This window comes from Schistocerca americana, chromosome 11 (genome assembly GCF_021461395.2).
Source record: "Schistocerca americana isolate TAMUIC-IGC-003095 chromosome 11, iqSchAmer2.1, whole genome shotgun sequence".
NCBI classification, from domain to species: domain Eukaryota; kingdom Metazoa; phylum Arthropoda; class Insecta; order Orthoptera; family Acrididae; genus Schistocerca; species Schistocerca americana.
This window is the reverse complement of record NC_060129.1, coordinates 207,460,720-207,487,634: the sequence shown is the minus strand read 5'-3', so window position 1 is coordinate 207,487,634 and position 26,915 is coordinate 207,460,720. Positions and strand designations below refer to the sequence as shown.

Below are 26,915 nucleotides of genomic sequence, written 5' to 3'. Positions count from 1 at the left end.
TAGTGTAAAATAACTTCCACGAACTCGTCATTGGTCGTCAACTGCTGTTGAGTACTGAATAACTATGGCGCGAGGTAGTAGTGCCGGGTTTGATAGACATATTACTATATTTTCTCCAGAAGGGAGATTATATCAAGTTGGTAAGTCCTACAGCTAAATTTAAGAATCTCCGCTTCGTTATTTGTAACAGTGGATTTCTGCCATTTTCTATTTTTAAGTCTGAAGAGAAGTGGTTTCTCAATGACTTGACACAATGGGAGAACTTTTAGGTTAAGGATGCATAGCTTTTGTACTTATTTACCTTCGGTATTCATGTATGGGACTGGTTGTTGTTATGTATTGTTTCTTGTTTTTACGAGATAGTTACGTGTCTATTACTGGTCCGTTACGCATTACGACTGGGTAGTGTTTCTGCATAGTCATGAAGGCTAAATTACAATCGGTTGGGTTTAATTTGAGAGTGAAGTAGTTACGTCTGTCTTGTAACACTACTGAATGCTGTAGAGTAATGTGTCTTTTAAATATATATATAGTGCAGTGATGAGTAAATTTAAACTTTTGTACAGCTAACAGGAGATTCATCACAAAGTTAGTACTATGTTTGTACGTTAAATCCTACTGTTGTTTATTGCCTGATACTTCCGTAGAGTGAATTGTTCGATATAAACGCCCAGTTTCGTTTTGCAGAATATGCATTCAAAGCTATAAGCCAAGGAGGACTAACGTCGGTGGGCCTGAAGGGAGTAGACACTGCAGTTGTTGCCACGCAGAAGAAAGTTCCTGTAAGTTCATTACATATTTTTCTTAAGTTAAGCGTTTTGTACTGTGCCACATCGTCCGCTATAAGAGTAACACATGCATAATTTTCTAAACTTTCGAGAAAGCAATTAAAACTGAATTACATGTCTCCAGATCATTAAGTAACTACTGATACACTATTATAATATGCATAGTATGTTTTAAGTTACTGTAAGCAAATCCTTAATTGATTAAAAGTCCGTAAAATTGTTTGATTTTGTGGGTGCTTAAATTTTACATGAGCTTATGACATTTTAAAATAGCCATATTAAGTATTGTCTACTATACTCACAATGATATTCCTCAATAATGATGATTGTTTAAACACAGATGGGTCTATAATCTTTAAAGCTGGTGAGTATGAGGTGGATGCATCAGGGCATATTTGCCAGTACTGTAGCCCATTATTTATATTTGCAGTGTATTTAAATCACTTTGTCATATTTGACACACTTTACATTACAAAACTAAAACTGCTAAGTAAATTCTGAAAACATATTAAATAATGTACAGATAACAATGTGTTTTGATGCATTTTATGTACATCTATGATACCTGAACAACAACAAAAATGCAAGGGTGTCAGCTGTTGAACTTCCACCAGTGACATATGCAAGTACTGACCAGTTAGTGTATGAGTCTCGTAATCTTTAATACGCTCTTAATGCAAGCAAATGTGAATATGTGAACTGCAGCATCTCACATGTGAAATGCTACCCCTGCAAAGCATTCTGAGGAGCAATGAGTACTCCACCAGTTAGAAGTGTAACAGGTTCAGACACTCGGGAAAGTGTCACATCGGAAAAACAAATGTCGGGTAAGGCCTTTGTGCCATACTGTCCCAGAGTGACAGACGGAATTGGTCATAAATTGCACAAACACGGCATAAAGGTTCTTTGTAAACCGACAAAGAAGACCAAACAGTGTCTCGGATCGGCAAAGGAGAAAAGTGTCCCACTTGCAATGTTGGGAATATACCCCATACCGTCCACATGTGGAAAAGTTTATGATTGAATGACTGGACGATCGATCAACACCAGGATTACAAACCATAAGGCATTGCTGGTTGGGGCAGGTGGAGAAATCAGTTGCACTGTGCGAGGCCAGCCACATAGTAGAAATTCACCAAAACAAAAGAGCTGTCACACCCTCTAGTTCAAAGAAGCTATAAAAATACCCAAGCATGAGAGTAGCTTCAGTGAGAAAGAAAAAGCCTCAAGGTGAACTGATTCAGGATTCCTGTGCTGCAGCAAACACCAGTTGCAGGTAGTAATAGAGAAACCATACCAGAAATGACTGTGGAGAAGCCCTCGGACATCGGTGCACGAGGTACATATAATCTGCACGAGTCCACCACCAGTGATGGTGAGGCTCTGACAATACCAGTCATTCGTGCTGCAGGAAAATCGTCAAACGTCGGCCGAAGAACCTGAGCCGGAAGCCAGCAGGCATCTCAATAAGTGGCAATGAAAATCTTCACAATTTTGTAAGCAAAAGTTGCCCATTTCAGAAGACTTTCCACAAAATTAGGCCTTCAGTGACTAAGGAATTGCACTTTTATGAGATTCCAAAGTTTGGGCTTTGACTCCCCAATCTTGTTCGTCCGATTAATGGTTTCTGCAATGCAGATGAAACGTATCAGGCTAGTGCGAGAAGATATTTTCTGTAACGGTATTGTCAGACAGCTTTGCCCTTTGTTCAGTTCACGAAATGATTATACCCTATACATAATTTCTCATTTGTATTTGCAAGTTCGCTGTTGTATATTCAGTCTTATTATTGTATTTGTATAGGCTAGTGTGTGTGTCTGCATGCTAAATGTTCACATATATTGAGTGATTTTTTTTTTTTAATACTTAAGGAGGAGAGATAAGAAGGTAGCTATTGTGTATTTGCATTAGCTATCGATACAACTCTCCGAGAGAAAAACTGCAAGCGAACAACCTCCATCAGGAAGGGCATGTGGTGAGGCTACAGCTTGCTGGACACTTTATAGCTGGCTTAGTGAAGCAGGTGCCTTGATGCTTAAAGAAATAGTCCATTTGTCCTCTCAAATCCTCTCCCAATTTTTAATGCTACTTACACTTGTCTGACCGATGGCATCCAGTGATTTGGACCCTTTGCCCTCCACAGAGGCACCTAACCTGAGCATTAAGACAGAAAACTGAGATATGACGAACAAAACAAGCAGGGTACCGTGGAATGCTCTCTGTGAGAGGTAGGTGGGCACATAACTGGACGCATTACTTTGTTGTATGTGTGTTTGAGAACAAGGCAGTTAATAATTTCAAAGTATGCTAGATGTGATACTGATGACCTGCTGGTATAGCTTAATGTGCAGCATCCTGTATAATGATAGGGGGGGGGGGGTGTCACGCGAATCAGTTCAGTGGGATCAGTTAATGACCCTAGCTCTGATAACATTGGGCAGCTCAGTCTCCTCCCCTGCCCTTCCCCATGTTTGTTTAGATAACAGGTGACCAGTATCCAATCTGTGCTTCAGAAATTAATCTTCCAGAAGCCCACTGTGATATGTTTTTGTGGTGACCTGGGCCAGTTGTGTGCCAAAATAATGTACAAAAAAAATCCGGCAGGTGTTCACAAACTTATTGAGGATTAAATGCTATAATTTCAATATCTGGTGTTCCCCAAGGAAGTTATCAAAATAGTCATGCCTGTGGTATATAAAGGAATCTGCTAAATTTCGGTTACACTATAAATCTCACACTCTAAAGACTGTCAGTTCAGCTAAATGCCTAGTAATTAAAATTAAGATTGGCTTAAAATTGGAATGATTACATAGATAATGATATGGGAAAAGCAAACTAAACACTGCATTTTATTGGCAGGGCATGTAGAACATGCAACATATGTGATAAAGAGACTGCCTACACTACATTTGTCTGTTCTGAGCTGGAGTATTGCTGGATAAGGTAGGTGTACGATATTGAAAAAGTCCAAAGACGGGCAGCTCGTTTTGTGTTATCACTAAATAAGGGGGAGAGTCACAGATATGACAGGTGTGTCCGGGTGGCAATTATTAAAACAAAGGTGTTTTTCGTTGTGGTGAGATCTTTACACAAAATTTCAATCACCAGCTACTGCCTAAAAGGTATTTACAAGTGTGTCGAAATTTTACTCGATATAATTAAAAATAACACTACCTCTGCAGTTTTTTCTTCCACAGATGACAGCTGCTCCTATTTTCATAAACCTTTGGTTATTCATAATGCAACACCACATATGTTAGCAATATTAGCTTATTCCCAAGAGTTAGCAGCTTTCACTCAGTTAATACTAGGCAGAAATCAAATCTGCATGTGGAATGCACTTCCTTGACTTTTGTGCAGAAAGGAGTGCAGTATTCTGCTGCATCCATTTTCAGTAAGCTACCAGAAGAACTCAAACATCATAGCAGTAGCCCAAACACTTTTAAGTCTAAACTGAAGAGTTTATTTCCTCATGGCTCACTCCTATTCTGTCGAGGAGCTCCTGGAAGAGCTGAAAAATTAAGAAAATTCCAGTGTTACATTGTTGATTTTATTTACTTAAGACTTGTTGCCTGAAATGTTTCTTATATTTCATTTTATCTGTTTCTACTGTCTTGTTATAATTTCATGTATTGACTAGTTCCATGAGCATGGAGACTTCTCCAAAATTTGGTTCCATGGAACAATAAATAAATAAAATAAAAAAGGATAAAAATTTGCACTGAAAACACCCTCAGAGCATATCAATGAGGTTTTTGATTGAATAGAGCATTACGGACCAGCTGTTATCGTAAAAAGCTTTTCATGGTTTTGCGACTAGAATTGTATAAAGCACTAAATGAATTGCCTCTGTGACAAATAAGGATGATTAGTAAGCACTGAAGGACAGAAAGGCGAAGAATAAAACGACCGTAAGCTCTTGTGTAACAGCTGTTGTGAGACATTGGGACAACGTCTCTGCAGCCTTGTTCAACAGGGTGCTGCGTAGTGTGCTGCAGAGTACTGTCGATGTGCAGTTACGTTAGCACTAACTGGCGAGATTGCAATTGCGGTAAGAGACGTAAACACTGTGAACGAAATATTTCAAGTAACAGAAGCAGGAGCAGCAAAAATTTTACTCGATGTAATTAAAAATAACACTACCTCTACAGTTTTTCATCGACAGGCGACTGCTGCACCTGTTTGCGTAAACCTTTGGTTATTAGTAATGCAACACCACATATTAATTTATCATCCCTGTTACTAGTCAAAACGAAGAAAACACCCTGAATATTCTTCACTGTTGTAGTCCTGTGAGCACCCTTTGTTAATGGCTGCTATTTTGTCTACGTGATAAAGTCCCTTGCCTCTTGACGGTACTAGGCAAGGTCCCAATGACTGTGGTTTGCCGTTGCCTTCTGCCGATCGTAATAGGGATGGGTGGTGATGACGACGACGACGACGACACGACACACAGTCCTCTCGAGGCAGGTGGAAATCCCTGACCCTGCCAGGAATCGGACCTTGGACCCAGTGCTCTGGAAGTGAGAATGCTACCGTGAGACCACAAACTGCGGACTTGATTTACGTAGATAAGCAAATGTCTATTGCTGATGTATGATTATCTGGCAATTTTGTTCTATTTGATGATCTACATATGGAAGTGAGAGGAGGGGAGGGGGCTAAAAGTGTATGAAACTCATTTTGGAAAGCTTTTCTTGGGAACTGTTACAGAATTCATCACATTTTCCATTAACATTTGTGTGGACTGTACATCTTATGAGACTGTATTTTACAAATATGCCTTAAGATCCACAGTTCATTTTCCGTTTATTAATATTGTAGCGTGACTGTAAGCATTTACACACTATCTATGCAATCTCTTTGTTTCTGTAGAAATGTTGCCAACAACAGCACTGTTGGTTTCTGTAACTCTTGTTGTGAACTCATATAGCAACAGAAACAATCCAATTTTTTAAAATATAATTGGATAGATAAAAAAATCTACTCATCAAGAGACTGTGAAGAGTCTACGGATTTTCTGCTGTGTAATGCTTTTGTATGGGGTGAATTTTTCACTTTCCTTGTCATACTTAACACCAGTCCTAGACATTTGAGAATTGTCAGACTAGGGATAAAGTACAAAATACAGCATAGTGAACTCGTTTGTTATAGACATAGTGATTCTTCCCCCCCTCCCCCCCCCCCCCCCCCCCCCCCCCCCCCCCTCTTCCACCGTGTACAAACTCGAGGGACTGATTGATGAGAGGATACGGAACACAAAAGGTCTAATGAACTTATATCCGGAAATGCACAGTTTCCCTGCTAGATACCATGTATGCAATCATACAGTGTTAGAGAGACTGAAGTCTAGTACGTGCTGTACCATGCAGCCACAGTTATATTTTGTGTCAAAAATGATTTCCACGTACCTTAATGCACACGCGTACGCACCGTAGCACGTTCTGTCTCGTACGTTCGTACATTGGCCGGGCTGCACCCGAACATTGTCAAAGGCAGAATGAATACGCTGTTCCAGTCTCTCCACATCTGGAATGGGCTCCGCATACACGATACTTGCGAAGTGGCCCCGTAACCAGAAATCACACGGTTCGAGATCCAGTGATCGAGCAGGCTACGCAACCGGACCCCCTTGTCCGATCCGTGGACCGAGGAAGACAAAATGGAGATGCGTCCCGATGCTAATGACGAAGTGGACCGGAGTACCGTCATCTAGCAGCCACACAGACCTTCGAATAGTCAGTGACACCTCTTCCGGTAGGGAAGGTAAAGTCACCAGCAAGAAATGCCGGTAGTTCCAGTCTGGTAGGCCACGCGGAAGGAAGAGTGGTCCCCAGAATACGGTTGCCAGTTGTCCCGACCCACACATTCCGGCTGCACCGGTGCTGACGATTTGCTGTCACCGTACTGTGGGGGTTCTGCGTGCTACCTGACAGATGACTGTTATTAAAGTTGAAGATACCGCTCCGTGTAAAGGTGGCCCCGTGTATAAATAGGAGGGATGACACAAATCCCAGAGTCATAGTGTCTGGTGAAGAATGACAAAACTGCTCGCAATGTGGAAAATCTGTCGTTATTTAGTCCCGCACACATTGTAAGTGATCAGGGTAGTAAGAATTGTCACGGAGAATGTTCCACACGGTCATCCGTGTTACGCCGTAATGCCAGGCCAACTGCTCGGTACTGACACGGCAGTCGCCTTCCACAGTGTTAATTGTATTTTCCTTAGAGTCAGGTGTCCGAACATTTTGTGTAAATCTTTCCCAATTTCCTGCTTCCTGAAACACTGACTCAGGCAAATGGCGAAACACTGTTGCAAACATCGAACGGTGCAGTTGTTTTCGGCGGGGATAGATCTCCCGATATAACCTCGCTTCCTGCCGCCTGTTGCCATTTGCCTTTCTGTAAGTAAACACAATGTCGGCAAGCTTTAGATTCGGATATGGAACCGTTGCTTGTGACACTGTATCACATCCACTAAAAGGTGAGTCAGCAAGAGGAGTGAATCTGACACAACATTACCAATTACTGAGGCAGGAGGGGGCACTAGGGCGTGACGTATGAAAAATTGTACCACTCACTAGGAGGAAACCGTGCGTGCTGTAACCGTTTGTGCACGGTACAGTGTGTACTAGACCGCAGTCTGTTACTGAGCAGCATTGAATAAATGGTCTCCTGGCAACCGTGCATTTCTGGACTTAAGTTCATTAGAACTTTTTTGTTCCATATCCTGTCACTGATTGATCCTTAGAGTTTGTACATGGTGGAAAAAATCACCCGGTGTTCATCAGTGACACTAAAAATGCAAATATTAACTTTTACATTTTGTCAGTTTCTTAATAAGAAACAAAAACTAAGGGGGGGGGGGGCGGGCAAATTAAATGAACTCAAAATAATTGTACAAGGGAGTCGAATCAAATTTCACGATTGAGGCTGTACCTGTATTTGACAAGCTCTCTGTGGAATCTTCGCTTTCATTTTGCCGTAGAAATTCGCAGAATGGTACTCTAATGCTAATCTGTGAGATGACGACATTTATTTTATTTTTGTAATGCGCGCGAGTGTATACCTGTCCTTTTTCCCCCTAAGATAAGTCTTTCCACTCCCGGGATTGGAATGACTCCTTACCCTCTCCCTTAAAACCCGCATCCTTTCGTCATTCCCTCTCCTTCCCTCTTTCCTGATGAGGCAACAGTTTGTTGCGAAAGCTTGAATTTTGTGTGTATGTTTGTGTTTGTTTGTGTGTCTGTCGACCTGCCAGCACTTTCATTTGGTAAGTCACATCATCTTTGTTTTTAGATATAATTTTATAGCTGCATTGAAATGCATTTCATTTTATCATTTCTCCATACATAGCTTCTTATAGGGTGGAAAATGGTCCCAATTTTTCTCAATATTTTTTATGAAAATATTTTGTTTTTGTTTGCAGTGCCTTGACATCTGTGTGTTACTGACATTAATTTGTTTTTGTCTTGAAGCCTCGTATTCAGCGTATCCAGTAAAGTCTGTCAAAAATCCAATGTTTATTAACAGCTCAGTTGTGTCAATTTCTTTCCCGAGGTCAAAAAAATCTTTTCAGTTTTGCACATTTACATGACCATCTCACTTCAGAATAATAGAGAACATCTCTGTGATCTGCTTCCGTATCTGAATGAAACTCTCGAAACAGGTGATTTATTGATCCTGTCCTTCTGATGAAGTTTGTAGTGGATATCATGAAGTCTGTCACTTCGTTCTGTATGAGAATTTTTCAGCATAACGCTTCTTGCCGGAGAGTGCAATGGTAGAAAGTGGGACATCCCAATTATCTTTCAGTTTGCTTTAAATTCTATTGAAAGCCCCTTCCTTCGTCGACTCGTCCTCCTGCCTCCGTCAGTTGACACACTTACCAATTTTAACCGTAGTAATTACGTTGATACTAACGGTTTTTTCTAAGCGGCAAAATAAATCTTCCCCTGGAGTTATTTCAAAATGCGTAGCTGTAAAAGCTCCTCAAAAATAATAAAATTGTGATCAGTTTTCCACAAACGAATATTACTTGCTGCACAGTATTTGAAACTTTATCACTTTCATCGATAACTAAACAGACCGATTCAGATAATCGCACCTTCTCGTGAAGCTGCTCGCATCTATCATTGCCCAAATACTCTATATGCTGGGACCACATTCTGGCAGCTAGACAAATATCTATATTTTTTTTAAAAAATGCCTGGACAAACCTCAACCTAAAGCATATTGTTTTATTAGTTTGCTGTCAATAAATGTTCGGTCACACTTCCCGAGTAGTCGGGCTACCCTTAAATGCTGACGTACACACGACTCGATACTTTTAACCTGAACACTAAAATATTTTGGCGGTTCTTTACCAACTCGAGTGCTTTAATTTTATTTTTCCATAAATCACGCACAAAACTTGCAGGTTTTACTGAATGCTTTCTATCGACACAGTGTTAAAGATGATAATCTTTTTGAACACCAATATTAAGCGTAGGGGTTTTCCTGCACAATCGATAGAAAGTATAATTCTGTCTGTGCATCAGTAAACCCTTTATTTTCGTCCGGAGTAAACTCTGCAACATTGGAAGTATTTTGTGTTGGATGTGTGCTTTGTAAATTCAATTGTCAAATGATGAAACTCACATTTGCCAAAATTCAAAACAAAATAGTTTTTAGTTTTGCACAGTGCCACAAATGTACAGTAATTTGCTTCTGTCAGTAGGCAGTGGTGATTTGTGGGTGGCAATTGTCACAGAGGCGAGCATTTAGTCTGATCGTCATTGTTTATTGGATTAAAATAATTCCAAATTATCAGGTCTTCATTTACAGTTGTGGGTGATAAGGTGAAGGGTGATGTCTCACGCCACACTCGTGTGTCATATATGTACGGACCTCACGACCGGGCAGCAGTCTGTCGGTTGTCGATGGGGGAGGGGGAGGCAGCGGCAGTGGAGGGCGGAGAGTGAAGATTTATCTCACTTCCCTTGCAGTAGTTGCTGTGTAGTACTCCACATTGGCCTTAGTTACTGAGTATGAGACACTTCTGCGATCTTGTCAATGGTGTTTGGTTTCAGGACAAGCTGATAGACGCATCGACAGTGACGCACATATTCAAGCTGTCGGACAGCATCGGCTGCGTCATGACGGGAATGATTGGTGAGTTTCCGACTGTTTCTGCTTCCGTAGCCCTGTTGTATAAGTTTTGCCGAGTAATCTTAAATTTGCACCACTCACGATCTATAGTTGTGCTGCTTTCATTTTTCATGCTTCTGAAAATACTGTTTCTGTGGACACATTCTGCAAATTCTTTCTCTTATATTTGTGTTGCCCAGTACAGAGGCAGTGAAGTGTTATTTTGCCCACCTTCTTGTCTGTTAGGAGATGAGTCGGAACACTTACATTTGATATTTCACCTGAAATGATGTGTGTTAATTTACCTTTAATGTAACTCAGTCACTGTCAAGTCTTCTTAATGCAGAGGTCCTGCAAAGCGGTAGGTTCGTAGAATTGTGCTTGACCCTGGAACAACTCAAACTCTTCTCCTTTGCAGCTGTTATCGGTATAAGGAAAAAGATGCCTATTTTAACTGCGCAATAATGTCGTCATTTCGTCATTGCCTGTTTTGTATTCGTTTCAATGGGTGTACAGTTCACAATTACTGTGTAACTTGGAGCAGATACAATATAAATTAAATTTTAACATTCACCTCGAAGGTTTGACAGGCAGTGACATTTCATTTTAGAACTACCTCGGTTCATTGCTATTTTCATTCTCGGAGAGGATGTGTTCTCGTCTACAGTGGAGACGCAGACGAGCCACTACGTCGGAACGTGAAAGACCCCGCCTGTAGCGGGTGAAAGCAGTTCAGCCGCTGTCACGTCTTGCGGATTACTTGAACTCTGCACAGACGTCAAACAAAAAGACTGTGCACAGTACGTGTTTCACAACTTATTCCATATCTAATACTACTTCGCTGTTTTGTCACAATCGTCTTTCCTTGTCACAAATACAGAGTGGAAAACGTCATTTGCCTAAAGGGCACAAACAGTACAGCAGGTACTCTAGATACGAATATTATAATTCGCATTACTCCTCGTGTATTGAGAAGTTGAGGTGAATTAGTGTGACGTTACAGTGGTCCTCGGGTCAGATCGTTGTACGTGTTTGCAGTCTGTAGCTGTGCTGTGGTGGCTATGGGGTTGTGCACTGTAGTGTAGTCTGTAGTGTTTCAGCCACAGTGAATGGCTTTCTCACTCGGCTACTGGCAACTTGCCTGCACTGGAGAACTGAACTGCTGCCATTCTACTGTACACCTCTGGGAGGAGGATCATTTTGTGGCACTTCCTAAAAGTATTCTCTCACGAGCCAAATTAAATAACTTCACGTTCTTCTGTCTTGCCATTTCGCGTTTCTATCGGCACTATTACGTGGAGTTCAGTGAAGTTGGTGATAGTGGCTGGCCAGATGACCTTTCTGGTACTACTGTCCCCACGGGATGGAATTCGTGTACCACGTATCTCTGTGCCTAGAGTAAGTCTCGTGTCAGTGTGTATACACTCGCGCGCGCGCGCACACACACACATATCCATCCACAAATATACAGACACAAGCAGACATATACAGATATATATTGCCTCTGTATATGTCTGCTTGTGTCTGTATATGTGTGGATGGATATGTGTGTGTGTGTGTGTGTGCGAGTGTATACCCGTCCTTTTTCCCCCTAAGGTAAGTCTTTCCGCTCCGGGATTGGAAGGACTCCTTACCCTCTCCCTTAAAACCCAAATCCTTTCGTCTTTCCCTCTCCTTCCTTCTTTCCTGACGAGGCAACAGTTTGTTGCGAAAGCTTGAATTTTGTGTGTATGTATGTGTCTGTTTGTGTTTCTATCAACCTGCCAGCGCTTTCGTATGGTAAGTCACATCATCTTTGTTTTTAAATACATCTTTGTTTTTAGATATATAAAGTAATAGCAGAACTGTTTATGAAAAGGGGTAAGGATGTAAGTGTACTGGCAGGAGGCTTACCAGCAAGTCTGTTGCTTTGTTAGCCTTCTTTTTCTTGCCTCGGCATTATCTCGCTTTCGGACCGGCATCTCTCGTCCGGGTTTCGGTTGTAGGTGCACCCTCGTTATGTGGCATTTATTCGTCGACTACCCGTCCCACAAATATTATGGTTTTACCTTCTAAGGGTGGGCCTTCTGCATTCTCTGCTAGTTTTAATTTTTGTAAATACACTTACATCATTATCCCTTTACATAAATAGTTCCGCTGTAACTTTTGTGTGTACAGTTCGATCACTATCATTGTTTATTTCTTGTTCAGATATGCACTTCGTTTAGCTACAAGCCACAAAACTGGTTGTGTCTTAACAAAACTGGTTCAAGGTACAGCTGTTTGTTTGGGTTTCTTGATATAAAACAAGGCAGAATTATTAGGTTTTGTATTCCTCCAGTGGTGCAATTTTTTCAGTGTCACCTTATGCTTTGTTAGGAGAATAAAAGTAGATGCCGGCCAGTTCACTGAGCATTAGCACTAAAGTTTTGCGCCATATTTTACAGGAGGAGGAAGTAGTGGTTGGTTCTGCCTAATGTATACATCAGTTCATCCCGCATCCCTGGGGTCTCTGCTTCATTACAAGAATACAGTGTGTGAGCAAATGAATGAACCCTTCCCCTTAGAAGCAGAACTTTTTTAAAAGCTGAGTTACGCGGGAATACTGTCTCGATAGGTCATTAGGAAAGAATATTTCCCGCAAAATGTGGTGGCTGGGTTTGAATCTTAGTATGGCACGGTTTTAACCTGTGGGAAGACATTCCCACATTTTGTTCAGCCAAAATCTTGGTATTTTACTGGGCAATTTCATCTCAAACTGTACAGTGTATGTGAATTAATCACCATGAAATTCGCTAGAAAAAATATAAATTAACTTGAGTACCATACATGTTAAGAAACAAAATATTTTAATTTTCTCCTAAATTTTTTAAATTTATACATGCCTCTGGGAAATGTTTGTTTTGTAAATGACTTTTAACACAGTAGGGAACTTACAAAAAATACGAACAATAAATCAAAAGTACTGTAGGGCTGGCAGATATTTTGCTTTAAATGTCCTTCTCAGTGTGTTGAAGACACGTACTTCTACACTTTCACTTTTCTTTACAAATTTAAGAAAAAAATATAATGCAAATCTTCTGGTTATATTACTACATATAACTGATCCCTCTATTAACATTGTGTGTTCTGATCTGGCCAACTTATATTTCATAAATATTTTATTAATAAGAACTTTAAAAAATCACATTTTTAAGAGCTTTTACAAATTATTTACCCAAGTCCCCATCATAAAATTTATGAGATTGCGCAGTGCATTATTTGGATTTGGTGCAATCAAAGTGGGCAATTTTTTGTGTGTAAAGTGTTAAATATTTTTCAACATTCTCCATATTTTTCTGTGTAACTTCAAGTGTGATTTAAGCATGTGTCCTAAACACACCTAAACTTAAAAGTGAATCTTTCTGCTCAGTTTTGTGTGTGGTTTGAACTTTTTACTGTACACTGTGTCAGTGAGCTAATACAGTAGTAGCAAAAGAGTGAGACTGTGAAAATACACAAGATTATGTTAAAGAAAAATTAAAAACATTTCACAATTGCTGGAAATTTGGCTACGTTACTGCAGAAATATCAGTTCTCGATTAACGGTGGTACCGTCACAGTCATTGTGCAAAAATTGCTATACTCTTGTGTGTATGGGTGAGAGAAATAACTTGGTCTCTTTCATGAACAGCCAGTTCCCTTAACACCTCATGGTCAGGCATATGCTTTCAAATGGCCATCATCAGCTTACCAGTGTACAATTTCCTTTTACCAAGTGCAGCTCTTGCTGAATCATCTTTGTTCACATGCAAATTCGGCGTGGCACAAACGTTTGGTGAGAAGCAGGATGAAAAACAAATGAAGTCTTTTCAGCTGTGCGGTGTTGTTACAGTTGACCTCCTTTCAGCAGACTTGCTATAGCAGTTGAAATATACACCCACAGCATTAAAAAGAAACACCTGGACAGTAAAGTTCACACGCTTCGCCTTACATTTCAAACCCAGAGCCAGTGCTGGCAGTTCTAATTCACAGAATGTTGTAAATAAGTAAGATCAAGATAGGAAAGAGTAAAAATTTGTGAAAAATAACTAACAGAAAAATGTGTAAAGTTGGCTTACATTTTCTCTACATCGTTATTTTATAAAATGCTTGAACAAAATCAAAAATTTTCGCTCTCACAGCTATGTAAAACAGTTATTTTGACTGAGAAATATCAATTCTGATTTACTTTTACTCGGCAGCAGCAAACATTTTAAGTATTTAAGTGTCAGATACCTTGACCTTGAGTATGGATAGGACTAACTTAAAAATATCTCACATTTTGCACAGAAAAATATTGCCTTTTCTGATTGTATCTGCTATAAGTACAGTGACTGGGTAATACCCCATGCAATTATTATAATATTCCAGATGGGGATTTTAGAGAAAATAACTTACAAGGAATTCTAAAAATCAGATTCTCATTTTAAAGAAGTAATATTTCGATAGTTCAACCAGTTAAGGCATTAAGGTCATTGCTGACAGCCAACTTTCAGTATTATCATTTCTCAAGAGAATTAACATCCAATGACTATTCGTGTTTTCATAAAACACAGTTTTGAAGTTTGCATAAAGTTACTGGTTTCCTTGTGTTACCTTTCCAGATTGTTTAATTACTACTTTACTTTCCCTTCCATTAAGAAAACGGTTCAATCCCGTCTCCAACCATCCCGATTTAGGTTTTCCGTGATTTCCCTAAATCGTTTCAGGCAAATGCCGTGATGGTTCCTTTGAAAGGGCACGGCCGATTTCCTTCCCAGTCCTTCCCTAACCCGCGCTCCATCTCTAATGACCTCGTCGACGGGACGTTAAACATTAACCACCTGCCGTTAAGAAATTTTTATAAATAGCCGCAGTTAGACAAGTCTATAAGATTTTAACAAATCGACAGAACATGAAAATGTTTTATTGATTGTCGTGTGGAGCTTAAAAATATATATTTTTCAGCAAACTTGTAAATATCGATGTAACTCGTTCGCTGTGAACCTCTAAGATTTGAGACGAAATCGGTCCGCCGCGACGAGTGGACTGCGGTCACACTGCCAATACTCCGCACTCACACGGCCTCCCCCGTTTCCCGTTCGCAGCCGACAGCAAGTCGCAGGTGCAGCGTGCGCGCTACGAGGCGGCCAACTGGCGCCACGTCAACGGCTACGAGATCCCGGCGGACGCGCTGTGCCGCCGTATCGCCGACATCTCGCAGGTCTACACCCAGAACGCGGAGATGCGGCCCCTCGGCTGCAGTGAGTAGCTCAGCACAGCAGCCGCGGGTTGGTGTGGCTGCCGTCACTGCTTATTCACCTCGTACTGCGTTCTTTAGTTCTTTAAATATTTTAATTTTTATCTGCAACTTCATATTGTCCTTTTTGTCGTTTAGCTGTATTTATTGATGATATGCTGAAATTTTCCATAGTCTCAAGTTTTGTTACCTTCTAATCGTGTTCCCCTCCCCCCTTTGTAGTCAGATTGTCAGTTGGAGGGATTTGAGGACTTTGAAGTGAATCCTAAATTGATTTACTTTAAATCATTGGAGTAAATTTATATGTGGTTGAGGTGCATGTATGCTGCAGTACTTATTTGGACACGAAGAGGCTCGCACAAGATATTGTAGGGTAGAGAGCTGCATCGGACCAGTCGTCAGGCTGAAGAGAAACGAAATGATATATGTTTGTTAATACTGCGCATCGTGACAATTATCACCCGTATATTACTATTCGTACGTTTCGTATGCAATACCAGTAAACTCACAAGCGGCATTTATACTTCGTCTACTCACAATAACGTGAAAAATATGACTGACACAGAAGGTACGTTTTAGTTGTTCAATGTAGTGTGTGATCGGTTGATTTGAACAAAAGTTTGTGTAGACCCTGTTGTACGCCTTTTGTAAAGGTTAGGGTCTGCAGCATGCAATACACAGCTGTAGTTGTTTTTATTTTGACAATGTTTTTCAGTTAAAGTTTGATCATTCTTTGGTTATGAAGTACACAGGGAAGACTTCCTGAATGGGATGAGAGGGAAAGAGTTATTTATTTCGTAAGTCACCCCTGGTGCTCTTTAAATTTTGGAAATAGATGAAAATCAGTTGGGGCCGAGTCGAAACAGCACGGAGGATACACGAAGTGTAATCGCAGATACGAATACGGACTAATACCGTCTGTATAACGGCAGTCTGTGCCAGACTGGGACTCGAACATGGATTTCCCATTTATCGTGAGCAGTTGCCGCACCGTTAGGCTCCGAGAGCACAGCTCGCTGCCAGACCAAACTTCCACGTGTCGTCAGCAGCATTCCTTTAGCCACCTTTACCTGTCCAAGGGAACATTTCATTCTAATGGGGAATAACACGGGCACTGCAATATCGTATCGTACGGAGGACGGTAGATGACAGACGACCCGAGATGTCGCAGTGCGCGTGTGTGGTCTGGTCTGGCATTGTCGTGCGAAAGGAGTGTGTGCTCCGTATGTGGATGAACTCTTCAAATTCGTGCTGTCAGAAACTCAATTGCAACATGCTGTTCCTCACGCACGTATGTAGTTACGTGCTACACACGAGAATTTAAAGCCCTGTAGTGCAGAGAGTTGCAACTTACATCGGGAAAGTGAGAAAGTTGACCGAGTAACGTGCGTGACGTGTAGTACCTCGGCCGACATTGAAAACAGAATAATAAAATTGGGAGGGATTACTTTTCAGGAAGCCCTGATTAATTACAAGATTGAAACTATGGCAACGACAGTGCATCAGCTATAAACAGGTACTGCAGACAACATCAGACTTTAAGATTGACGTGGAAAAATCACACCTCTGTTCAGATCTGGCACTATACTGCAAAGGCTTAGTAATGAGTTATTAAATTTTTGTGTGGAGTATTTTTACGTACAAGTTTTGACTGGAGATTCGCTCAGATCGACGGCTAACCGGCGGCGGTGATGTCGCAGGTATGATCGTCGTGGCGTACGACGAGGAGCAGGGGCCGTGCGTGTTCAAGACGGACCCGGCCGGTTACTACTGCGGCTACCGCGCCGTCACGGTGGGCGCCAAGCAGACCGAGGCCAACAGCTACCTGGAGAAGAAGCTCAAGAAGAAGCTCAACTACAGCGGCGACGAGGCCATACAGGTGCGTACCGGATAACTGGCGTAGACATTACAGCAATGTCACTCACTGCATAAGAGGCAGAAAGAGGGGGGGGGGGGGGGGGAGGCACACACGTGGCCCCTGTCTCCGGGTGTCTGGGTCCGAATACGGCCACACCTGCATTTTGAGCTACCCTGCTGTCCCTACTCCTCCCTGCCCATTACCCCTCCACCGACCCCAGTGGACAGCTGCCTCTGTCAGACACGGAGATGGTCGTGTTTCAGTCTGGACACCCAGAGACAGTGGTCGTGTGTGTGCGAGCTGTGAAAGTGTGAGAGTTTTCAATATGAGGCTGTCAACTGAAAACAAGAAAGATGGAAAAATGTAAACTGTTTATTATTTCAGAAGCAGTTGCCATAACTGTTATACATTTATACCTCTGTGAGACAAAACAGTCAGTGCGTTAATGGAAAAATGTTTGCAGTTGCCTACAGAACTGTCATTGTGCCCAGGCGTGCTCCTCTTTGTCCGAAGCAAATTGATGGCTACAAATGCGTTCCCTCAGGGCTAAAAAAAAAGAGGAAGTTGCACGTAGAGAGATCTGGACTGTATGGAGTGTAAGGGCTTCCCAACAAATCATTTGTGGCACAGTCAAAATATTCTCGGCAACATTTGCGTGGGCCCCGAAGAAAGGCATTTGCCGCAATCCGTTTGCTTTGCACGGCGAGGTGCAGTCGTGGTTCTGTAGGCAGTCTTTTCCACTGTGGCTGACTGTTACTCTCTGCTTCCTCTGTGATGCCTTCCCCTATTGTTATTCTGTCCCGGACTTTTCATTGTTCGATAGGCTGACAGGAGCGATGTAATGGCAAAAGTGTGGACAGAATTTTATCACGGAGTCGAGTACGTTCCTCCGAGAACCCGAGGCAGTATTCGGCAGGAGCCTGAAGACCTGAGGGTGCAGTCTAATTTTGGGACCACACTGAGTTTTATTGCAATAACTTTGTCGTTAGGAATTTATTCGACGTCTGAATTTGGAGCCTCGTTCGGTGTTCCACTTCTCACGTGTGGTCGGTACGTCACGGGTGATGGGTTATACACTTCTGTTTTGACACAGATTTTACCTCGTATGCACTCTTCTCCTTCAAAGTGTTTGCGGATTTCTGTATTGGATACAGCAGTGCCTGCAATACTGCTGACTTTATCCACATTGACCACAATCATTTTGGGCTGATTAATGCGAGTGCTATATCGGGCTGTATGCTTCGGTTCCAGTTATTTTTGAATCCTTAATTTTGTACAAAACTGAGAAAATTAAACCCACACTACGGAGGAAAGAGTATTATTACTACTACTATTATTACTACTAGAAGCGTAGTAATTAAGTGACCAATCCCGAAGCTATCAGATAGCTGCACAGGCCTACAGGTGGTTCACACCAGCTCTTAACAGCTCAAAGACTTGTTATGCAATTCAAAACGAGCACTAATCACCACCTAGTGAGAGAAGTAGACGTAAATGGTTATACACAGACTGGAGCACAGCAAGTGAAATTCCTTGCCGCCCATCTGGATAAAGGCACGACTGATGGCTTGTTCAGCATATTTTCACTCCTTGCTGCCTTCTCAAATTATCTTATAGGGTAGTGCATCTAGAGTAAGTAAATAGTGTTCAATTCATCAGCAGAGGCAAGCAATAAGGGTATTGTGTAGAGAAGATAATGCTACAGCTTGCAGAAGCTTTCTCAAGGAGTTTTTGAACTCTTGACTCGCTTGCCAACACATTTACTCCTTAATAGTTTTTGTTGCTGGTATTAGATCAGTTGGAACCAAAGAGTGAGGTACATACAATCACAAGGCACAAAAATAATTTTCATGTAGTCCTTGCCTCCTTGTCCTGGGTTCGGAATGGAGTTCTGAAATCCGATGGTAAGACATTCGGTGAGCTCCTGTCTAACGCAAAGCAAGAAATTGAGAATCCTTGCGAGTTCAAAAGTAGATTGAGACATCCCCATTAGCCATTGTTTTTGAAAATTATCTGAATATCTAGATTCAGAGACAGAAAAGTTCTGTTGCTGGCACAGAAAGTAGCAGTTTTTATGAGAATGCTGTATGACAAGCAGTAATCTGTACTAATATTACAAATGTGAAACTCTGCTGCATTTTTGCGACTAAGCAGACAACAGATTATGACTAAATTTAGTGCGGAGATAGCGTGAAACCTGACGAAGAGCATAAGATACTTTGGAAAGTGTGTTAAAAACGATATCTATTCATTTCCAAAATATTATGTAAATTACCAATGACATTTACTCATTGAAAAAGCTATTTACTTGCTGACTTTTGAACCTTATCATATTTGTAAAACTGCTTCTATTGGTTATGTTCTGTGGGGTACGATTCAACATAATGAATACATTTATTATACAATCCTCAACACATTTAATCCGTACTTCCGTTATAATATTACTAAATGTGAAAGTAACTCTTACATATTCGTGAGTAAGCGGCTGAACAAATTTTGGTGGATTTGGTACGGAGATAGCTCAAACCCCGAGGAACGACAGACTATTTTAGTAAAAACGAGAAAGTCTATCCTTAATAGGGGGAAATAGGGAATTAAACTTCTTTTTGTACACCAGTGAACATAAACCGTCTTTAAAAATTGTTAAATTGGTTCTACAATGTACACGTTGTATAAAGCGTAGCTGCTTCAATGGCACTCCTGCCCTTGCACTGCTCGGCTATTTAGCTGTGTGCCGTGCAGTTGCGAGGAGGGTCACACACACACACACACACGAGGGCAGCTGATATTGCATGTACAACAGCTTACTTACTCACCATAACATCACATAAAAAGCCACTCATATGCAGCAGTGCTGGTAACAGCTAGTGTGCTAAAAACAGCACTCAATATTTCCAGAGGTAAACATATTTTCCTTGAAAAATACTCCACTACAATCAATATTAAGGTGCTAATAGCAGCTTCTTTATTTTTTTATTTTACATGTCTAGTTCTGCAGGACCAAATAGATGAGAAAATCTCAAATGTCATGGAACGTGTTAGTACATGAAATTAAAACGTAAAAGTAATAAGATAAAATGCAGTGTTTACTAACCCCAAAAGATACTAGCTATAAGTTTATGTAAACGCAGTCAACAGTATGGGACAGGAATCGGCTTAATTTTCAAGGAACTCCTCAACAGAATAGAATGAGGAAGCCCTTCAGTTTCAGTTTGAAAGCGAGTGGGTTACTGCTAAGATTTTTGAATTCTTGTGGTAGTTTATTGAAAAATGGGTGCAGCAAAGAAGTTCTTTGAAACTACGGTGAGCTGTATTGTGTTTTATAGAACACTGGATCTTAAAATCGGTACAAATGTACTCCCAAAATGAATCAAACATGGAAGAAACGAGTTCATGCGTGCATTACTAAACGAGGCAGCCATTTTGTGCATATGTTAACAATGCTTGTAGTCCCATCTGTAAGTAAGTTAACTTCAGATACACTGGCTCGTCATTTAGCAACTGTGGGGGAATCGTGCTAAATGATTTCTAGGTTAGAGGGCCTCGAGGAACCACACGGAGGGCGTCAGTCTAAAAGTGGGCAGGTAAAACACATTAACGTAGTTGTAGAAACAATTGGTATTGTAGTTGTAAATTGTCGTAGCTGTGTTGGGAAAGAACCAGAGTTCCAAGCCCTAATAGAAAGCACTGTAGCTAAAGTAGTTGTAGGTCCAGAGATCTGGCTAAAGCCAGAAATAAGTTCAGCCGAAATTTTTTCAAATGGTCTAACAGTGTTCAGAAAGGATACATTAAATACAGTTGGTGGTGGAGTATTTATTGCTGTCAGAGGTAGTCTGCCTTGTAGCAGAATTGAAGTAGATAGTTCGTGTGAAATAGTATGGGTCATTTTGCAGCAGCGTGCACCCCAAGCAGTGTGCGCTCGACATTTCAACTTCTGAATCGCTTATTGTACAAAATCTGAGATTCGACAGATAGCCTCGAGAGACATTTTAAAAGTGAGCACGGTCTGACATAATTAAAAAAAAAAATTGTTTCTTGGTTTTCTTCTTGTCTGAAACTACTGATCCCGGAAACGGGCAGTTAATCTCATTATCGTTGAATTTTTCGGCACTGTGGTATCTGGTTATTTCCCACAAAGTACCTGCGTGCCTGCATACGATTGACTGGCAGAATGCTGTTTAGTAATGAAAACCAGCTTTCGTGGGAAAATGGCACGTTTACCAAACAGTGAACTGCACAATACTATAGACGGGTAACCGTTATATTACAGTGGTGTTTCCAGTTGTTTGTAATACCTGTGGCGCTACCTGACAGTGTGCGATTAAAGAAATGCGGTACAATTCCAATCGACACACACATTTATTTTTGTGCGCACGAATTTTCTGTCGGACTGTATAACTCGGGATTGTGCAGCTTAATGTTCCTACAGTATGCTAAAATTTGGAAGTGAGCTCTTTTTGAAACACTTTGTATTTAGTGAAGATGAGCATAGTTTATAGATAACATTGATGTGTGAATTCACTGTTTTTTATAATTTTACTCGTGTTACAGTTGGCAGTATCTTGCCTGTCGTCTGTGCTGGCAGTAGACTTCAAGCCGTCTGAAATTGAAGTTGGGGTGGTGTCGAAGGACAATCCGAAGTTCAGGTACGTACTTCTTTTATTTCTAGCCTGTGAAACCTGTCATGTAATGGGAAGTGCAGACTTTTTAATTCGTGCCGATCGGTACTCGGTCCTGTAGTCTAGAGTTGCGAAGACTGGACCGTCAATTAATTTTACTCGAACTGGCTAACACCTTTTATAAAAAAATTTAATACATTTGCTATCTCTGTGTATGTACGTGGGTGAGGGTTAATGCGTAATTGGTCACATTAGTAATATTCTGAAAATATTGTGAAATATCAGTACCATAATCCTTCAAATAGTGTCATAAAAGTCAGTCAGTTAAACCAAAAAGATCCATTATATACTTACTTATACATGGTGCACAGACCCAATTTGACTAAAAGTGTAGGGCAGAAAGCAGCACAAAATGAAGCCATTTGGTAAGTTTGCCGAGCAGGTAATGTTTTTATTATTAAACCCTTACAAACTTCAATTCAGTATTTCTTCGTGCTGTGTACACTTCATTTTGCCTTCCGAGCAGCATAAATTCTGTCATTTTCAGTAAAACAACTCATTGAAACTTAACCTTGACTGAACTTAATCAGCTTGAAGTATGCTACAGAGCTCGTTTCAGAAAACAGAAAATGTTCTCCACTTTTGGAAAGCTCCTCTAGTTTTGTTCGTACGAAATCAGTATTTGTTCTTTGTTTTGAGCAACATCCCCCACCCATATACTCGTGCTAAGAACATTCTCAGGTGAAGTAAATTCTCCAACTCGCTTTATTTGTACGAACCTGAGAGTGCTCTCCGAAATTTAGAGTATAAAGTTTATTCTTTTTATTTGTATGACCCACGGTTTCACACGGAACGAGCTAAATGACACACACTCGGGCTACGGGGCCGCCGGTTGCAGTACGAGGGCAGGCCGCGAGTTTTTCTAGGAATGTTATCCGCACCGAAAGCCACCTCGGAGAAATACTCTTGTGACAGTTGACAAACTTAAGAGAGCAACAGGATCTTTATGAGCTAATAAACACGATACAGGCAAGGTGCTGTGTCCGTATAGTAAAAGTTTGATGAAAATGTGTTAAGTCACACGGCGCAAGATCCGATGACAAATAAGAGACGAATCGCACGTGAAGTTGCAGTGTCGGGCCTGGAGTGTCGTTAACAAGATCGTTCTGTATCCTTTCTGGCAACAAAAGGTAAAAGTTGTGAGTCCGGACGACTTCCCAGGGTGTCTGGGATTTGTCGATCGGTTCCTACGACGAGTAGCAAAACAGCCGCATTTCCGTGAACATTTGATGTTTACAGACCGGGGTTGCGATGTTCTAATGTGGTATGATAATGGTGGCCGGTTTGAACATTTGCTGTGAGATACTTGTGTTAGGTAACTTACGGGAAGTTTGTGTACAAGTGCATACTCATTTTTCATTTACTTTGACCTTCATAGGACATGCAGCCTGAAACATGGAGATGTGATTGTTTCAATTATTAAAGAACTGCTGTATTGTATGTCAACTAAGTACAGTAGACGTGTATGTGAGGCTTTGTTTTTCTCTCTTCACGATTAATTAGTCCAAGCATTTTGTTTACGTACACATTTTCTGTGAATTACTTTTCACTTCGACAAAAGACATCCGTACACCAATTTCAGTCAAGTTTGTATAGCACCAAAAATATGCAACTGTGATCCGTAGTTCCTACACTCAGATTCCTTCACTTGATGCTGTCTTTCTGCCCTACACTTTCCGCACCCTATATATTAAAAGTGCCGTCAAAACGCACACCCGCGCATGCGTATGTACGTATGTAAATACTACATCTGGTCTTGATCAGAAATTTTGTATATGAAGGAACAATATTTTGTACGGCAACTACATTTGTTAGTATCGTATGCTTTGTTACTTGGGACTGGAATACAACTGGGTACAGCATTTTGAAATATAGTTAAGAACAAGAAATACTATAGTAGTCTTCAGTTATCCAGAAGTTACTTTTTAATTAACTTCTCATCCGCATAGTCCTCTGTCAACACATTGGGATTGTTTCCCGTATTGTGCCTTAAGAATGTTGTACATCACTTTTTCACGTTACCTTCACGGTTTCCAAATGCCGCAACCTTCCCGATCAGTTAGTAGATTTGTCGGAAGACCGAGCTGACGTGCTGTTAGGTGGCCGGTTAGAGCCGAACATAAATATACGAGCATTTCTTCTTGTGTGGCAAGGAAATTAATAGTTTGGAACAATGACACAGGTACAGTCTTTGAGTACGCTTTCCTAGGTCACGGGTGACTAAAGCCAGAGTAATCATTAATTGTGTAACTCGGCTATTTTACTACTTCAGAGGTGTTCGAACTGAGGAGCACAGAATTCCGTCGAGACCAAGTTTGCCGAGCATCCTTTATCGGAATACTCGTTTAAGCTGCTATCCCGTACTTGTCTTTTCTTTATGGGAGGTGCCCTCTGTTAGAAGGGCCTGCTGAAAACCTTTACATAAACACCACTAACCGAACCCTTCTGAACAGAGCGTCAGAGAACTGAGCATTCTCTCGCTGCAACCAGTTGGCGAGGGCGAGCAAACGGCATTCGGTCGCACTCAGTTCCCACTATCCCGTATTCCGCAAATTGTCGGGATTTCGACGAATCGTCAAATTATTTTGCATACCTGAAAATATTGTGAAAGAATTTGTGTTGTCAACTAAATGGAAAAACGAACGAAATGGATCTTTGGTTGAACATAAAAAAACTATTCATATATTTTAATTTCAAAGAAGATTGCTCTATTTTCTCAAAAATCAGAACAAATTAATGGTGCTACAGTAAGATTGTACTACCGAACTTGTGAATTACACAAAAGCATTAAATGCTGAAATATTTCTATTTTAAACAATTAAGTGTGAAAAACAGTATCAGACATATGTCTGCTAAAACTTTAACACACAAGTGACTTCGGGTAACCCCCACAGGAAACAGTCGCACGACACGAGATCTCGGTGGCCGGTAGTTGCCTCAGTGTTGCGATGTGGCACAGACAGGAAATCTCTCCCGTGACAGTGTGTGATGCACAGGTGGTACGACCTTGCTCACACCACTCGGTCCGCTCACTCTGTTTGGGGCAAGGAAACACTCTCACCGCGTTGCGATAACCTCTGCCATTCACAATCTTTTTCCCCCCACACCCATTATCCTCTCCAGACTGTGGCCACCTGTATCGAGTGTTGCCTGGCAGGTTTGTTGGCCCAAATCTGGCAGCTGTATGTGATCGATGCAACTGTCCAGTTGGAAGTGGGTCTCATCACGAAAGGTGACTCTTCGCGAACCCGATGTCCTTATTTTGGTTTCGCATCAGCCAGTTGTACCCAGTTCTTACGACAGTTAGCACTAGAAGTTGCGTCAGTTGAATCTCGTAAAAGTTCTCGTGAGGGATGACGGTTTGAGATTTGGGGAACCTGGAGCTACTTTCTCACTTACTGAGACAATATTTTTAGCAGACGGGCAAACACAATCACCTCAGTGTCGTAACATCAGCAGCTGAAACTTTCTGCAAACTTTTTAATCATTCGACAAATTGTGTACGTTTCACTGACCGAACTTTGTACGCAATTTGAGAAGTGTCGCTAAAGGGCTTACCCAGTATTTGTAATAAGGTTTGGTGGTGGAACTGTGTTCTTAGACTATAAGTGATTCATTTTCACCGACCACAGTGTCTTCAGGTAACTAGTGAGCATTGCCACCTGACTTGAAAAAAAAATAGACAATTTAGAAAATTCCACTGTGCAGTCTTATCAGGGGGAGTTGAGAGGCTCACAACCTCCACAAAACTTTTTCATAGAAGCAATTAAATTCTTGGATATAAGGTGTGTTCAGAACAGAACAAGGATTTTTGTTTCTGAAATGAATTTAATCCACGTCGAGATTATCGCTCTAAAAATTCTCGATTGGATGTTACGTGCTTAAGATAGTTTCCCAATCCCTGAAACAATTCTGGAACTTGATTTTTGGGATTGCTTTTGGCTCTCTCAGCAAAGTGTTATTAATTATTACATTAAAATATTCTATTTATCTTATCGTACGCAGACAATGTACTATTATTATATTGAAACATTTTATATATTTCAGTGTTACAATAATTAAACGTGCATGTTAAAAGTGGGGATTAATATAGAGCTACGGGAGAAAGTAGGTAACAAACTGCAACCCTCCTCCTGCCACCTTCTCGAATAGAAACCTTGTTTTGTAGATTCCTATTGGGACACACATTGTAATCTAAAAAGCTGAAAGCTTTCTTTGTCCCTAATTTTGCAAGTTGCACATTGCCAGTCTGTATTTTATATCCTCTCCTCTTCTGCTGTCAGTTTTGCTGCCCAGACAGCAAAACTGATCTTGTACTTTTACTGTCTCAGCTCTTATGCAATTTCCCCAACATTGCCCGATTTAATTAAACTACTTTCCATTTCCCTTGTGCTTTTGTTAAATTTCATCTTTTAAAACCTTTTGCAGACACTATCCATTCCATTCCATCCAATTTATGTTCCAATTCTTCGCCATCTCTAATAGACACAGACTTAAAATGTCATTGCAAATGCCCAAGTTTGTATTTCTCCCCCCTGGACTTCAACACCTGTTCCAAATTTCTCCTCAGTTCCCCTCACTTCTTGCTCAATGTACAGATTGAGTAATATTGTGGATAGGCTACAACTTTGTTTCACTCCTCTTTCAACTATTCGTTTTTACCTATCGTGTACTCACTCTTAGAACTGCAAATTAGTTGCTGTTAAGTTGGTAAATACCATTTTGTTTCCTGTATTTTATTCGTGTTAACTTAATTCTGAGGACCTTATTTCGATCGAGATTCTCAAAAGCTTCTTCTTGATTGTCAGATGTTATAAAATGTTACCAGAATAATGGTTTCATTCAGTAGCAGTAGCCTGTCGGACGTGCAGTGTCACACATTAGGCTTTTTCTCAGTTTTAATTTAACCGAGTTACCGAGACGACGACGCTGTCATTAACTCGTGTCGTTCCAGGATTCTGACAGAGCAGGAGATCGACGTCCACCTGACGGCCATCGCGGAGCGGGACTGACGCTGAAGCGGCGACTCGGAAGTCCGCCGACAGGTCCGAGGTCGTCTGCCGAAGAGTCGCGGGCACTTTGCCACTTTTGGAGAATGTGCTGTCTTTTCTTTAAAAGTTACTCTGTTTGGCTGGCACGCTATTTGCCTCCATCCTTGTTGTCAGTGATTTTTAAATAATTTGTGTAACACACAGGTCTGGTAATAAATGAAGTGTCATACA

General features: G+C 41.0%; 1 protein-coding gene across 1 annotated transcript; it reads left to right on the top strand.

The window, feature by feature from the left end:
- LOC124554077 (proteasome subunit alpha type-6-like) lies at positions 1-26,915 on the top strand. Its single transcript, XM_047128127.1, has 7 exons — positions 1-140; positions 688-782; positions 9,860-9,941; positions 15,005-15,160; positions 16,857-17,035; positions 21,566-21,660; positions 26,648-26,915. The coding sequence occupies exons 1-7, from the start codon at positions 65-67 to the stop codon at positions 26,703-26,705; spliced, it is 741 nt and encodes a 246-aa protein (XP_046984083.1). The 5' UTR covers positions 1-64; the 3' UTR covers positions 26,706-26,915.